This window comes from Cynocephalus volans, chromosome 3, assembly GCF_027409185.1.
Source record: "Cynocephalus volans isolate mCynVol1 chromosome 3, mCynVol1.pri, whole genome shotgun sequence".
NCBI classification, from domain to species: domain Eukaryota; kingdom Metazoa; phylum Chordata; class Mammalia; order Dermoptera; family Cynocephalidae; genus Cynocephalus; species Cynocephalus volans.
The window spans coordinates 117,220,404-117,235,233 of NC_084462.1; the positions used below are offsets into that span (position 1 = coordinate 117,220,404).

Sequence of the window (14,830 nt, forward strand, 5' to 3'; positions counted from 1 at the left end):
CTCCACAGCATCTTTGGGTCTGTGTTGGCAGCTGGAGCTCCAGGCACCAAGTCCACATTACAGGCTGGAGGAAGAAGGAGAACCAGTAGTTCGGAAAGGGGGCATTTCCTAATTGAGTCACTCCTTTTAAGCAGTCCTCCCAGAATTTCTGCACAGCAATTCCACTTACATCTCGTTAGCCAGAACTTAGCCACATGGCCACACCTGGCTGCAAAGGAGATAGGGAATGTAGTTTTAAATTCTGGGAGGAATATGCACAGCTGAAAATCAGGATTTTTCTCACTGAGGCATGAGGGAAGAATATATGTCAAGGTAGGCAATGCCACTATGTCTTTGTGTTCCTATTATATGCTGGCTCTTGGGGCTACCATGTAGAAAATCAAAACACCTCTTTCTGTTTTTGTTATGAGCTATGGTTTCTTAATTTAGAAATGTGGCTTAATTTAGAAATCCTGTTTCTTCTGCGAACTATCATTTCTTTATTTGGCAATCTTGTCTGACTCTTGCTTTCTTTCCTCTTGCCTTTCAGCTGTTTTGGAAAAAAGTAAGGTTTAGACTTCTCCATGTGAACCATGAGCGTGACACTTTCCCCGCTGAGGTCACAGGACCTGGATCCCATGGCTACTGACGCTTCACCCATGGCCATCAACATGACACCCACTGTGGAGCAGGGTGAGGGACAAGAGGCAATGAAGGACATGGACTCTGACCAGCAGTACGAGAAGCCACCCCCACTCCACACAGGGGCTGACTGGAAGATTGTTCTCCACCTCCCTGAAATTGAGACCTGGCTCCGGATGACCTCCGAGAGGGTCCGGGACCTAACCTATTCAGTCCAGCAGGATTCAGACAGCAAGCACGTGGATGTGCATCTAGTACAGCTAAAGGTAAGGCAGGTCTCTGGGCTCAGCTCCTCTCAGGACAGAGTCTGAAAAAGGCTGTGGTGGCACCTGCAGCCTGAGTTCTATAATTCCCAACGAGGAGATGTGCAGGAAGAAAATTAAGAGTAGCAGGTTTGAAACCGTTATCACTGGGGGTAAACATGGATGGAATTAATTCTTCCCTGACTTACTTGATGTGCTGATTATCGAGGATAAAACTGGCCTTTGGGGGTAATATGGAGAAGTGGGCAAAGGGAGGGGTGTTTTTGTGCAGTGTCATAGAAATCAGTGATAAATAACAAAAGTATTTTTAAAAACTATTAGAAAGGGTTTAATAAAAGACTCTCAAAGGTAAGATATAAAAGTGAACTGTGATTGTGAGTATGTGGACGTGAGTATCATCTTCTGTTGAAGCAGATGCTGCCTTTGTGGCAAACAATGAATCTGGCATGGTGCGGAAGGGCAGCGCTTTCCTTTTAGAATGAGTCCTTTTGTTCAGGTATGATGCATCGTGCAGAGCAAAGGTGCTCTTACAACAACTCATCTAAAGTTCAGTCACTTGAAAAATGTCTGTGGCTTCTGGAGCCCTTAAAAACCCTAACAGCAATAATGAAATGGAAGAACTAGTAAAGAGTGATATTAATAGAGTTTTTGGTCTAGGGGCCCCAGAACACCATGGATTTCGCCCTGCCATAGCCACTCCTCTTTCCCAGGTCCTTGAGGGAAATACATGCTCAGGTCGATGACCAGCAAAGCAAGGCAGGTTTAAAACGAATCAGGGCATTGGTCACAAACCTCAATGTGAATTTCTAGTCAGACAAGATCCCAAGGAAAACTCCTTTTCCTAAAGCTGGTTCATCTAAATGATCTGAAATGAAAGGCCAAATAGATTCTTGGATCTTAACACTTAAACGTTCTACAGGGTGCAGCCATCCGCATGAGAGGAAAAGATGGGCAATTAAGCGAGTGCGTATGCTCCAAAGTCTAGAGCAGCGCTGGCTCAGCCTTCTCTGCTGGATGAACTGATCCTGAGCCCTGCTGCCATATTAGAGGGAGTGTTCAAGAGACTGAGGTGGGGGGAGGGGGAGAGAGGACAAAAGAGCCAGAATCTCAAAGGTGGCTGGACTTCTCCCAGGTTGGGCAGGCCTGAGGTCTCCTTTTTACAGGTTCTTGGGAAGAAAATACAAAAGGATGACAGAGAGATAGCTAAGAATCAGCTTCAACAGAATGCAAGGCCCAGCCAGCTTCCTGCTGTGGCAGTGGGGAGTGATATGACTCAGTCCCTGAAACATGGTTTGTTTAATCAAAGGAACAGCTCTCCAGCTCCTTGGAGTTAGAATGAAATAGAAGTTAGGAGGCTCTGCTTTGCCCTCCCCTTGTTTCTCGTCCCCTCCCATGAGCCACTTGTGGTTCCCGTAAGCAGATATAGGGTTGGGCTTACAAAGAAACTTGACTATTGCTCTCCAGAATCTTTTAGATTTACACAAAAAAGGTAGTAAATGATAAAAGAGAATGGGGGCAAAATGGAAATAACTTTAGAAGACATCTAAAAATGTCGGTAAGGGCTCTTAAAAACATTAATGTGTCAATTAACTTTATTTAATTACATCAATAATTTGGAAGTAAAATTTAAATTTAAATTCCAAATAGGAATGTCAAGTTTTTGTACAATTAACATAGGGTTATATTTAGTGTTTGATAAATCACCACTAGGGCAATTTGTGTTTTTCTCATTGGCACTGCCTACCACCTTCTACCTCGGTCAGCAGGTATCTCCTGCCTGCCTCCATCAGCTCCACCCTTTAGTATGCTCTGTCTTCCCTGCTGAAAAAGGAGCCCGAGGAGGACATGAAGGAAGTCAACACAGTAACACGTAGTACTTATTCAACCAGTGGCTGTTGAAGGGATGAATTGAAATTGTCCCTTTCATTTCATTCTAGGATTTCTGTCATGATTTTTTGATACTTACTTCATCAAGTGACTTAAGCAACATTCTCTGTAATGTCCTCAAATATTTTATAATAATAGAGCCCTTCCACACCGAGCCCAAGTCAGTGCTTGTGTCCTCTAAAACAATCTTACACAAGGGTTTTGTCTCTTAATTTGCTTAGTTAAGTTTCCCCTTTATTTGCATAATATTTCTTTTTGCAATCCAATAAGTACTTTGATGCATTTTTCAAAAATATTTTAAATACATGTCACTTTTTCGGCTTTCCACATTGATCCATAATAAAGGGGAACTTGGGCACAGTCTTTTATATGTGGAAACGCAGTAAAACAACCTTGTAGGAGTAGCTCTCAATTGAGACCTGTGGCAAAGCAGAAGGGCAGGCCCAGCCCGGGCAAGGCCAGCCATCTGCTATGCGGCATCTCAGCTTGGCTCCCACTACCTTGATGAGTTTATTCATTTACAGAGAAAAATAACCATCACAGAGATAGGAATACCTACGGCTTTAAAGACCATCTAAGCATGGACAACTTCCAAATTCATGTGTCCATCCCAATGTCTTCCACCATTACTGGATGGCAGATTCTGGATCCTTATCCAGCTGTCAGCCTGAGGCACAAGTTCTTCCATCTCAGGCACAAGCCTGGGAAAGGGCTGGGCAGGGTTGGGAGTGAGGTGGTGGGGCTACGCTGTGTTCGTGAAGGGCAAGCACAGATAAAGGAGCCACGCTTTACCTACCCCATCCACACGCCTCACACGCCCTTTCACGTGCTGGTTCTAGGTCTTTTCATCAGGATCTTTGTACCGTCGTGTCAATGTGTAACTTTTAAAAAACCTTGGTGAAAATACTTTTAGAAAATGCTCCGGGTAGGCTATACCTCCACTTTTATATGAAATGTCACTTTCTCAAACAAGTTGTTCCTGAGCCCTATTCTTTTTATTTATTTATTTATTTATTATGAATATTCATGAGATACAACGCTGATTGTCAGCCCTTGTGGCATGATGTGAGGGCCAGATTCATGCTGGCAGCATGCCCATTACCATAAATTGCTTTTGTACCCCGTGTCCCCCACCCAATTATCCCCCCCTCCTTCCCCCTCCCTCTTCCTTTCCCTCTCCCCCTTCCCCTCCCCCCCCTTTGTAGTCCAAGGAATGTTCTCTCCCTCTTCAAGACCAGTGCACTACTGTGGTCTTTCTTTCCTTCCTTCTTTCTCTCTTAGCTCCCACATATGAGTGAGTACATGTGGTATTTATCCCTCTGTGCTTTGCTTATTTCACTCAACATAAGTTTCTCCAGACTTATCCATGTTGTTGCAAATGAGAGAATTTCATTCTTTTTTATGGCAGAGTAGTATTCCATGGTTTATATACCACAGTTTCCTTATCCAATCATCCATTGATGGACATGTAGGTTGGTTCCATATCTTGGCTATTGTGAACAGAGCTGTGATGAACATGGAAGTGCAGGTATCCCTTTGACATGATGTTTTCCACTCCTTTGGGTATATACCCAGAAGTGGGATTGGTGTGATCCCTATTCTTAAAATACCCACCACCCAGCCATTGTCAAGTTCATTACTTAGCTTTATTTATTAATTTTTTTTAGTGGTTCTTATCACTAGCTGCAATTTTCCTATTTGTTTGTTTACTTGTTTGTATTTCCCCCAAGGAGCTGAAATGTCTACTTCTCCATTGTATCCCTGTTGCCTGGGACAGGCCAAGGCACTTAGTGGGGCTCAGTTCACATCTGTGGTTGGGTAGATGGATCCAAGTCTGTATAGTCAGTGCTTTCTCTCCCCACAGACAGCCTTGCACAACAAGCCACATAAAGAACACTGCTCAGTAGGATTGAATTAGGACAAAGACATTGGATGAATCAAGGCCCAAGTATGTTTGGGGCATTTCTCTCTTATCAGGGAGAGTCTGTGAGTGGTTCAAAAGTCTTGGTGATCCTGCCCAGAGAGTGTGTCCAAGAGAGTCTATTCTTACTGTACGTGGCTGTGCCTGGCCCCTCACATCCCCCTTTCTCTTTGACTCCTTCTTTGGTAATAATTTTGGACAATAAGTGTACTCATAGGTCTTCTAGACCCTGAGATACTCTTTTTTTCTTTTTTGAAAGGTAACTTTGTTTATTTTCTGGTCATTGTGTTGATCTTAAAGTTTATTTCTTAGAGAACAATCTTATCTCTTTATTTCCATGTTCTTAGGGGAAATTTTACTGTAACCTTCAGAATGAACTAGAAACCACTATTATAAAGTTCCCATGGGGGAGTGATTGTTTTTGAAAGTGAGTAAAAACATCTAATCTTAAAAAATGGAAATAAATATATTATACTGAGTACTTTTTCCATTATTTTTTAAACTGAAAATGTAGTCCACATATTTGCCTCTTAGTTTCCAGATATTCTTTAATAAGAAATATGAGACACCAGCTGAACCATTTTTAGCAACTCTCCCCCCTCCCTCTTCGGGTTCAGAAGCTGTATTGTGCAAGAAAACCAGACCAAGAACCTTAAAAGGTTTTGATTTGAACTGAGACCTCTGGTCTGAGTCAATGTATTTGGGTGCTAAACAGGCACCCTGCATCCTGATTAACAGTCTGCTCAGGGAGAATATTATTTGTATTCCTGGAAACTTGATAGCAGGAAAGAGACTAGCTAGCAAAGGCTAAATGATGTGGCTGGATAACAAACAGAAGTCTCGAAGTGACTTAGCTGGAATCAGCTTCCCCCAAACCCACTTTATATAGATTCTGCTCTAAACCACCTCCATGTGAGATTTCTACCTGTATCTTTGGTTTAGGCCTGATTCTAAAGGTTGGAGCATTCGATAGAGTCTCTGTTTACAAGATGTTCTGGCTGGGCTCTACCCAGACTGAAATGCTCCTGGCATCTGGAGTTACCAATCCAGATGCCCAGTGATTCACATGAGGTCTGGCAGGCCTGCTGTGAAAAAGGCTTGAATTCTCTCCATGGCTGGGATTTGGTACATCAGATGTGCCTGATCGACTGAAGATGTCAGAAGTCCAAGGAGATAGGACTCCTGGGAGGGAATTCAGCATCATCAAGGGGCAAGAAGTCTGCCCCAGTGTAAGGGGACATACGGGAGTGGGGGGTTTTTGCATAGTATGTTCCTGGCTCTGGAACCCATCCTGAGCAGGCACCCGGACAGTGTGAGTAACCAGTGAGGGGAAAGGGCTGTGGGTGTGATCCAAAGGATCTCCCGAGTGGCCGAGGCTGACTTTCCCTTCATTTGGCAGGTGCAGAGGGAAAGAGTGTTCTCTTTCTCCCAGTGCTAAACTAACTAGTGAGCTCTACCTGAGATGGCAGCACTGGCACCAAGATGACAGCTGTGATGTCTGTGGTCTCCTGGCCATGACCATGAGCAACAGGCAGGGCTCACTCTTGGGCATATGAGTAATATGCCCTTGGATTTCAGAAGTTCTTGACAAACGGAACTCTAAGTGGAACTAAACTTCTGACATCAGTTCTTGGGGGCTTGGAGGATTCTGAGCTTAGTATTAAGATGACGATGTGTTAAAGCCTGAAGCATTCAAATTATACCCTCTTTGAGAGGTTTCCTACACATCTTAAATGAAGTAAGCACCAGTTTCAGATTGGATTCAAAATACCTTTGTTTTCTGGGAAGAGTAGATATTGTCCTTTCTGCCCTTAAGTAAGACCACTATTTTTCAGGAAGTAGGTCTTAACCCATTTAGTGGGTTCTGAAATCAATTTAGTGAGTTAAAGAGTTAAAACAATTAAATAGAATAAAATTACGTGAAGTAAGGATAAGTGCTATTTTGTAAAACTTGGTTTTAATTATGAACATCTATATATGCTTGCTTATGATTTAAAATTTATGTCTTTGTCTGAGTCAAGGCCAGAACAGTTGGATAATTACTGCTTTAGACCATTCTTAACTTTCCCCAATATCTTTGATATATACTTCAATTTTGGAACATATTATGCAAGTAAATGTAATTTGGTGCTAATTTGTGCCACATTGTTTTTTCTTCTTATGTGGAATCAAAACTTACATAAAATGCCCATTAAATTGGCAACCCTGAAGGCATATCCCAAATCTCAGGAAACTGGGAAATGAAGCTGACCTATTTTTGGTGGGTATGAGAATGTTAAAATTTTTTATTTTCCCGAAGCCCACATTTGTGGCTGTGGTCTCTTTTTTGGTTGATGTGTCTGAATGTGTCCCTCCAAAATTTATGTGGTGAAACTTAATTGCTTATATGATAGTATTAAGAGGTGGGGGCCTTTGGTAGATGATTAATCAGTACTAGGCTCTACCCCCACGATGGGATTATTGACCTTATAAAGAAGGTTCGAGGGAGCTGTTCTTCCTGTCAATCACATAATGACACAGCAATGAGGTGCCATCTTAGAAGTAGAGAGTAAGCCCTCACCAAGCAGTGAATCTGCCGGTGATGTGATCCTGCACTTCCCAGCCTCCAAAATTGTGAGAAATAGATTTCAATTGTTTAAAAATTACCTAGTCTAAGGTGTTTTGTTATAGCAGCCAGAATGACAGACAATGTGTTTTCCTTAGGGGGTGTCTTCTTAGGGAAGCTGGATACTGGTTGTCAAGTACCTTGGGAGTGTGGTTTCATGACGGTGCTTACTAGTATAAAAGTTTTTCCTATAATTAGTGCTGAGATTGTGTAAGAATATTTGGTATTGTTGACCAGTAAAAATGGTTGAATTAAAAAGGATGTTTGATGTTTGAAAGGCTAATTGTACATACTTAGAAGACCCAATTATGCGTAAAAATGTCTCAATTAATTATTAATTATCTGCCCCAACCCACACACACACATCCAATGCTTGTAAACAAGCTAAGTGATTGATAAATACTTCTTGGTTGTTGAATGATTAACATATTTTCATCATGATTTTGGGAGATGATTTTAGTCTCAGACCTAGCACCTGTTCTGTACTACATAGAAACGCTCTTGGTGAAGAAATGGGAAAGGAAACACGGAAAAAATTAACTTTGGTGGTTTCTGACACATGTTATTATGGAAGATCTTTGGGTATGCATGAACCTTAGCCATATGCACTAATGTCTTAAGGAGAACTCAGAATGGGAGCCTGACTTGTCAAGGTGGCTGAACAAGTCTGGCAGATTGTCCAGCTGTGTAATTTTTAATTAACAAAAGTAGTAGGGAAAATGAGGCATAGACTTCACAATTTTGAAAGAAACCATGAAAACAGAGTTGTAAGAAAAGAAATACATATCATAAAAGGATTTGAAGATCAGTCTAATGAGACAAATCTGGAGAAACTAGCATTATTTTGATTACAGAAATGTTATTGGGGTTGGCTACTTACAAATGTTTGTTTAATAATGTCTGCATGAGCTATCACTTAGCAACAGTAGCCATCTGTTTTTGTGGTCTCAGGGAGTTAGATGTTTGTAGGGGCAACCACCTATGAGTTAACCCTTTCCTTGCCTAGGAAATTTTCAGTTCAATAACATTCACAGAATGCCTAATATGTACCAGGAGTTTTACTTATAATATTTTATTCAATCCTCACAACAATCCACCATTAGAGATGAGGAAATCAAGTTTCAAAAAGCTAGTAAGTTATTGGCTTGGAAGTCAAGTCATGCCTTTTGAGCCTTAAGTCTAATATTCTTTCTCCTTTAGTGCAACAGCCTCACACCCCTCTATAGGTGGGAGAAATTTGGGTGGCTATAAAGTATGAGATAATAGCTCTGGTTTTCCTATACTAGACGGTTAAAATGAAGGGATATGAGGATGGGGGGGTCACTGTTTATTTGCATGTTTTTAATTAAGAAAAAGATCCAACCTATTTGTATTTTAATACATCACAAATAGGAATGTCAGCAGTTTGAAATAGGGACCTAAATGAAGTCCTGGGGTTCCTTTGAGTAGGGATGTCATAACTACCTTGAATAAGTGAGAGAACTTATTTCTCTCTTTTTATTACTTGCTGCCACCTTGCCCATTCTACCCTTTGACGATTTTACATCACAAAAGAGGGAAACATGTGATCTAATTAAAGTGAAATGGTACTAAGGTGTGAATTACTAGTATCCTAACATGGAGGTGAGTGGAACAAGAGATGAACATCTTTAATGAGAAATGTTAACAAATTGATTTCCAGGTATGGCATATGACAAGACCATGGTTCTCACCCTTGCTGCACAGTAGAATCTCCTGGGGAGCTTTAAAAAACCCATTGCCCAGGCCATGTTCCAGACCAGCTACCTCAGAATCTGAGTTTGGACCTAAGCATCAGTCACCAGGTGATTCCAATCCACAGCGAAAGCCAACAAGCCCTCGAAGGAGATGTTTTTGAGCAGAGGGGTTTGGGGTATATCTTGCTTGTTCCATGTATTTTACCTTTCCTCTGAACAAGACAGCCAGGGACTTAAAGTCACTTGTTTAGGAGCAAAGGCTCCTACATAATTCATTTGAACATCTTCAATTTTTCAAGTGACCTCACAAAGTCAGTACAAAGGGGAGGGAAGGGAATAAGGACATGCCAGGCACTAGCCTACATGCTTCAAATGTATCTTATGTTATTCCCTTAAGTTCTTTAAATACAGAAGAAAAACCCAATCTAGATAAAGCAAATGTTCTTCTCTCATTTAATTCTCACAAGAACTCATCGAACTAGAAATTGTCTTACAGATAGGTTCAGGCACAAGGCTGTCCACTTAAGATTGTGCAGGTTACATACGAATGGCCTTTAGAAGTTGTGCAGTGTATCATCTGCTTGGCCTTACATGGCTACTTATGCAAAATATAAAACATGGGAGATAGCGTGAGCAAAGGTTGCTTTGAATATGAAAGACAGAAGAGACTTTTTCCTGTCTGGAACCAAGGTATGATGGGAGGTTTGAGCTTAGGGGAAACACATGAACACTTAAAATGCCTCGGAGGGATCTGGGCTTGATATAATAGTCATAAAGACATTTACAAACAAAGGAATAATGTGGTTAAACCTGTGTCTTAGGATGAGTTTGCAGGTGTGTGCAGGGTGATCTGGAAAGGTGAGAGATGTGAGAGTTAGGAGGCTGTTCAGTAAATGACACAGAGTGGCTGGGCTTGGGCAGTGGAAGTAGGGAGCAAGAAAAAGTCCACCAGATCAGACGAATGATGCAACTCAGAGAGCAAGCCAGGGAGTCACAGGTGACTGGTTCTCTTGGCTTAATGTGCCCCCGTCAGGCTCAAACTGAACCTCTGTCTATTTTCACTTGGTGTTAGGGCTGAGGGTTGTTTTTCTCTGTATAAAAGTGAATTGCATAAAAAGGAACACAATAGAAATCTCTCCTCTGTTCACTTTAGCAGTATGGCTGTTATTAGTGAGCTTTTTGGTGTAAGCCACATCTATTGTTTTGTGATACTTCAATGCTCCAATTTTCTTCATCATTTTAATTAGGCAGATTTGCCAACTATATCATTAAATAGAAAAGAAACATGTGAAATCCAGTATGGAAAGTGATGTGCTTTGCTCCCGAGGAAGAGGGGATGCGTATAAGGTCCACAGGAGAATTAGCTCACAAGGAGGGAAACTGGTCTTGAGCAAGTTATGAAGAAGGTCTTCAGTGCCTCCTGTGTTTTCCCCTCCTTCCACAGGACTAATTTCTATGAAAAGACTCTGTAAAGGAATTCAAACAGTGTGTTAACAGTGGCTGCAACTCAAACTTTACCTTTGCAAGGGGAATTAATATTATTGCTCTGGCCATAGGAATGCATCTCTGTAATCGTGAGAGTCAGGCATTAGTGACATGATGGGCAGAGAGATTTTCGTTAAGGGTTGCTCTCAAATCCTTCAAATAACACTGCTTAGGACTCTTTTATGTATGTGTCTATGCCCCCATCCTGGAAATAACTAGAAGTGAAATGTTACTTAAAAAAAATACTTTAACTTCTGTGTTTATCTCCCTTAGCTTCTAGCAGTCCTCCTAGATAAAGTCCAAAAGCTTGCATGTGGCCTATAAATTCCATCAAAATCTTGACCCAACTGGCCTATTATTGTTCCTTCTCCTGACGTTTCCCTTCCTCCATGGCTAACAAGCCAGGCCCTTGCAGAAATCCATGCATGGAATATGGTTTTCTCTCTCCCTGGGAAATCACCTCATTCTTCACCCCAAACTCCTCTGCCTGGGAAAATTGCTACACATCCTCTCAGTTGCAGCTAAAATGTCCCCTACTTGGTAAAATCATTTTTGCTGGTCAGTCTTTCTGTGGGTTCTCCCCATATTTTCACATGCGTTAATTGCATAGTCATGAACACAGCATTCAATTTGAGATATGACTACTCTAGCTGTTATAAGGAATCTGCTCTTTCTATCCCATAAGTGTGAATCTCTGTTGGTACATTTGTATGACTTTGAAATCAGAACAGAATGAACAATCTAAAATAAAACACATTTACTTTGATTATTTTGTTGATTGAATACAAACCAGTATACTTAGATTTGTGGATAATTGGCAGATCTTTCTCAGGGAGAGTCAGTTCCTTCATCTACGCTGGAAATCTGAGGGTATGCATATTTTCATTTTGTTTGTCCTAGGACAGGACATCCTGGGCCCTTTGCACTTTAGGGGTATGTATGAGTTGGAGGGGAAATCCTCACCTCAAAAGTTCTGTTTGCAATTTCAGAAACAGTGCATCAATGAATATTTAGAGGTAAATTATGTTGGTAACAAAAATTTGATGTCATTAAAGAATGGTTATTGCAAGAAGACATTCAAAGATGATGAGGTATTTTACCTTACTTGAGTTTTTCTGTACTATGTTTTGTATAGAAAGATGTAGGATTTGTTTAAGTGGGTAAACAGATACTTCATTATCATGGCAAAAACTGTTTGCTAACCACCCACATGGACTTAATGATGTGCAGGGTTCTGTGTAAGAGTGTTAATTCTGGCCGTTCTCCCTTGGGTATATATATCTGTTGGGTTATGGTGTTTTACAATGAGTAATGATCTAAATAAATCAAAACGAATCCAAGCTCTTTATGGATTAATACAAATGATGACATTATTTTGTATGCATATGATTATATGCTTTCCTTTCCACTTTTCTCCTTTCTGCTTCTTGTGATCTACATGTATCTGTTATAAGTTATAAACCTGAGGTGTCTGTATTTGAAAAAAATAATATTTCTTTTTAAAATTTCATAAATTAAATTGTAAATTTGTAAAAATATATTATGTTAGAAAAAATGGTGAATTCTCTGAGACCTGGTAGACATCTGTTTTATTTGTTTTAGGTTTTTAATAATCACTGGGCTTAGCATTTCCTACAGTTCTACAAGCAACTATATTTTTTGCCTGTCACAGGACCATAAATAACAATAAATATTTTGTAGCTGTTTAATGTGGTTATTCTAAAATTCAGTACATCTTTTAAAATGCAATTTCATAAATGTGTTGCAGATTTCCAAAACAAATTTACTGAAGCTTAAAGCACAAGGCTTTATAAAGCCTAAGCATTTATTTAATAGAATTTTATGGTGTCTGCTTTTATTTTTAAAAAGTCAATGTATTATACTTTATTCCTCACCAAACTTAAATTCTTTGTTTATTTGTGATCTCTTATTGATATTTTTGTGCACTTATTAGACAAAGATAGCCCAAAAGAAATCTTACTCCAGACTGAAGCTATTTAAAATCACTGTTTCTTTTTCCTTGTATCATGACCCTAGCTAGACATCACAGCAGGAATTCTATACTCACGACCACTGCGTTCTCATCCACATCTAACTTCAAGCCAGTGATCCAAAGGCTAGCACACAACTCCTTTCTCACTGCTCAGCCCACACTGCTCTGAGAAAGCGTCCTTGCTTGATCCATAATTTAGCACCAGTGTTTACTACCTTGCATTCTTATTTGCTGTTTTCACTTGTTGTTTTATAATTACCTCAAGCAAGTCTAAGAGTGTTTTAAGGGCAGTTTCTCCTACTTCGTTGTACAAAATTGCAAACACATTTTTGGTCAACTGATTGACTGAATTCTCACATCATCATTTAAAAATTTTCTTTCTGCTGTCTCTAAGTGCCATTAGTATCCCAGCGATAACTTCCCAAGGATATTCCAGAGAAATAATAAAATGCATTCATAAGCATTTTCAAATTAGTATAATCATTCATATGAGCTTTGGGCTTAGGATTTGTCCAAAAAAGCAGGATTTTGCTGGAATTAACTTAGAGCAAAATTTGACATCTTTCTTAATAAGAATGAGGTGTTGAGTAACCTTAATTAAGTTTCTTCAAAGACAGCAGACTCCAGTTAATATAACCTGAAGTTTGGGCCAACATAAATCTTGAAGCCCTATGAAAGTCCTTTATCAGTTTAATTCTTCACAATTTCCAGTGTGTGACATCTTCATATTTGAGGTGGAGTTATGAATCTAACTCATCTTGGACTAGTTGGCAGCTTAATATTCATTTACATCTATTCTCTGTGCAGGTGAGAGCTGGAATGGGAATGTGCTCATTCACGGCATTCTCTCTAACAGCTCCTACGGTAGGAGTCTTGGTCTCAAAGGTTAAAACAGGTACACTGACGTATTTAAATCAGTCATAAATCTACCCTTGCACACTGGTTTTTCTGCAGTAAAGAAAGCAAAAGGGGAAGAACTAGAAATGAAATGCACTGACATCTTGATTAACGATATACAGGAGCAAAGGTCCTCTTTCAAGGGAGGAAAAATGCCTATAAATTAGGTGAAGTTGAGTGGTTTGGGTGCGTAGTTGAGGTAGCAACACCACCTCAGTGGCAGCTTCTTTGTTCTCAACTGCGTGGACTAGAACCAAAATTTGGCATCAAAGTTCTGTTGCTAACTTTACAATGTGGCAATGTTTCCCTTTTCTGTGTCTCGGCTTTTTCATTTGTAAAATTTGTAAGGCACCTTCCAGCCCTAACATTTTGCAAAGATAACCAGGCACACCCTAAGCAAATTATAAAATCTGTCTAGTGTGTGGCCTTGATTCCCCATCTCCTCTTTCTTCATCTGGGTGAGGACTCTTTCTTTCTCTTAAAGTTTCTCAAGTCCTTTATTCTGGTAATAATAACAACCAGCCACCTGACTTTTATGCTTTGTTTTCCTCAAAGTGCTCTGCATGCATTATCTTAGTTAATTCTTGCAATAATACCTGGCCCTCTGGTGAGGGACTTGAGGCACAGAGAGGTTAATTGACTTGCCTAAGGTCACACAGCTAGAAAGTGGTAGAGCTAGGAAAAAAATATGTTTTTCTAACCTTAAAGTCTTTTGATATTAGTAATTTCTTCGAGAATGTGATGAAAACTATAAACCATCTTTTCAAGACATTGCACATACCTGCCTATAATATTTTGCTTACTATTTCAAGATACCCTTTGAAACCCATTCACGGGGGTTACATACAGCTAATGACTGTAGTATACTCTACCATACTGGTTATTAAGTTCACTTTTTCCTGATTCCAAAATGAGAAGGGTTTGAGAGAGAAAGAGAAATATTTAGAATGCACACTTGATTCCACTGTGTTGTGTTCAGTAGAAAATAGCCATCTAGATTCTTGTTTGCATTAGATTTCTTCACATACATGAACATCAGGGGCTTTAGGGAAGCCCCCAGTCCCAGGTAGGAGGTGGGATTTCAGGAGAGATCTTCACCTTGAAAAACTTCCCTATCTGCTCTTTAATGCCTGATTTTCCTTTACTCTCCACAAAAGCTATCTTTCTATAATTAGAGCTAAAGCATTAAAATATTAAAATAAATAATTTATGAACAATAAATGTCATTGAGATGAGTAACTAATGCATTAGCTTACATTCACATCGAGAATACATCCCAGACACCTTTTTAGCAAAGGTTTTTTGGTGGGGGAGAGTGCTCTGGTCCTGTATAGGGTAGATGGAAGGGAAAGGCTTCAGAAAGAGACCTTGCCAATGAACTGCCAGTTTTTACCTTGAGTCCTGTGGTTTGAGGACTGCTAATCTAATTTATGTGGAAAAAAC

The 14,830-nt window shown here is 40.1% G+C and overlaps 1 protein-coding gene across 1 annotated transcript in view; it reads left to right on the forward strand.

Annotated features, from left to right (window-relative positions):
* Nucleotides 1–572: 572 nt before the first annotated feature.
* AKAP6 (A-kinase anchoring protein 6) overlaps nucleotides 573–14,830 on the forward strand; it is a 353,091-nt gene continuing 338,833 nt past the window's right edge. The window contains exon 1 of the mRNA XM_063090114.1: nucleotides 573–887. Within this exon, the coding sequence (XP_062946184.1) occupies nucleotides 573–887 (315 nt within the window). The remainder of the gene's footprint in view (nucleotides 888–14,830) is intronic.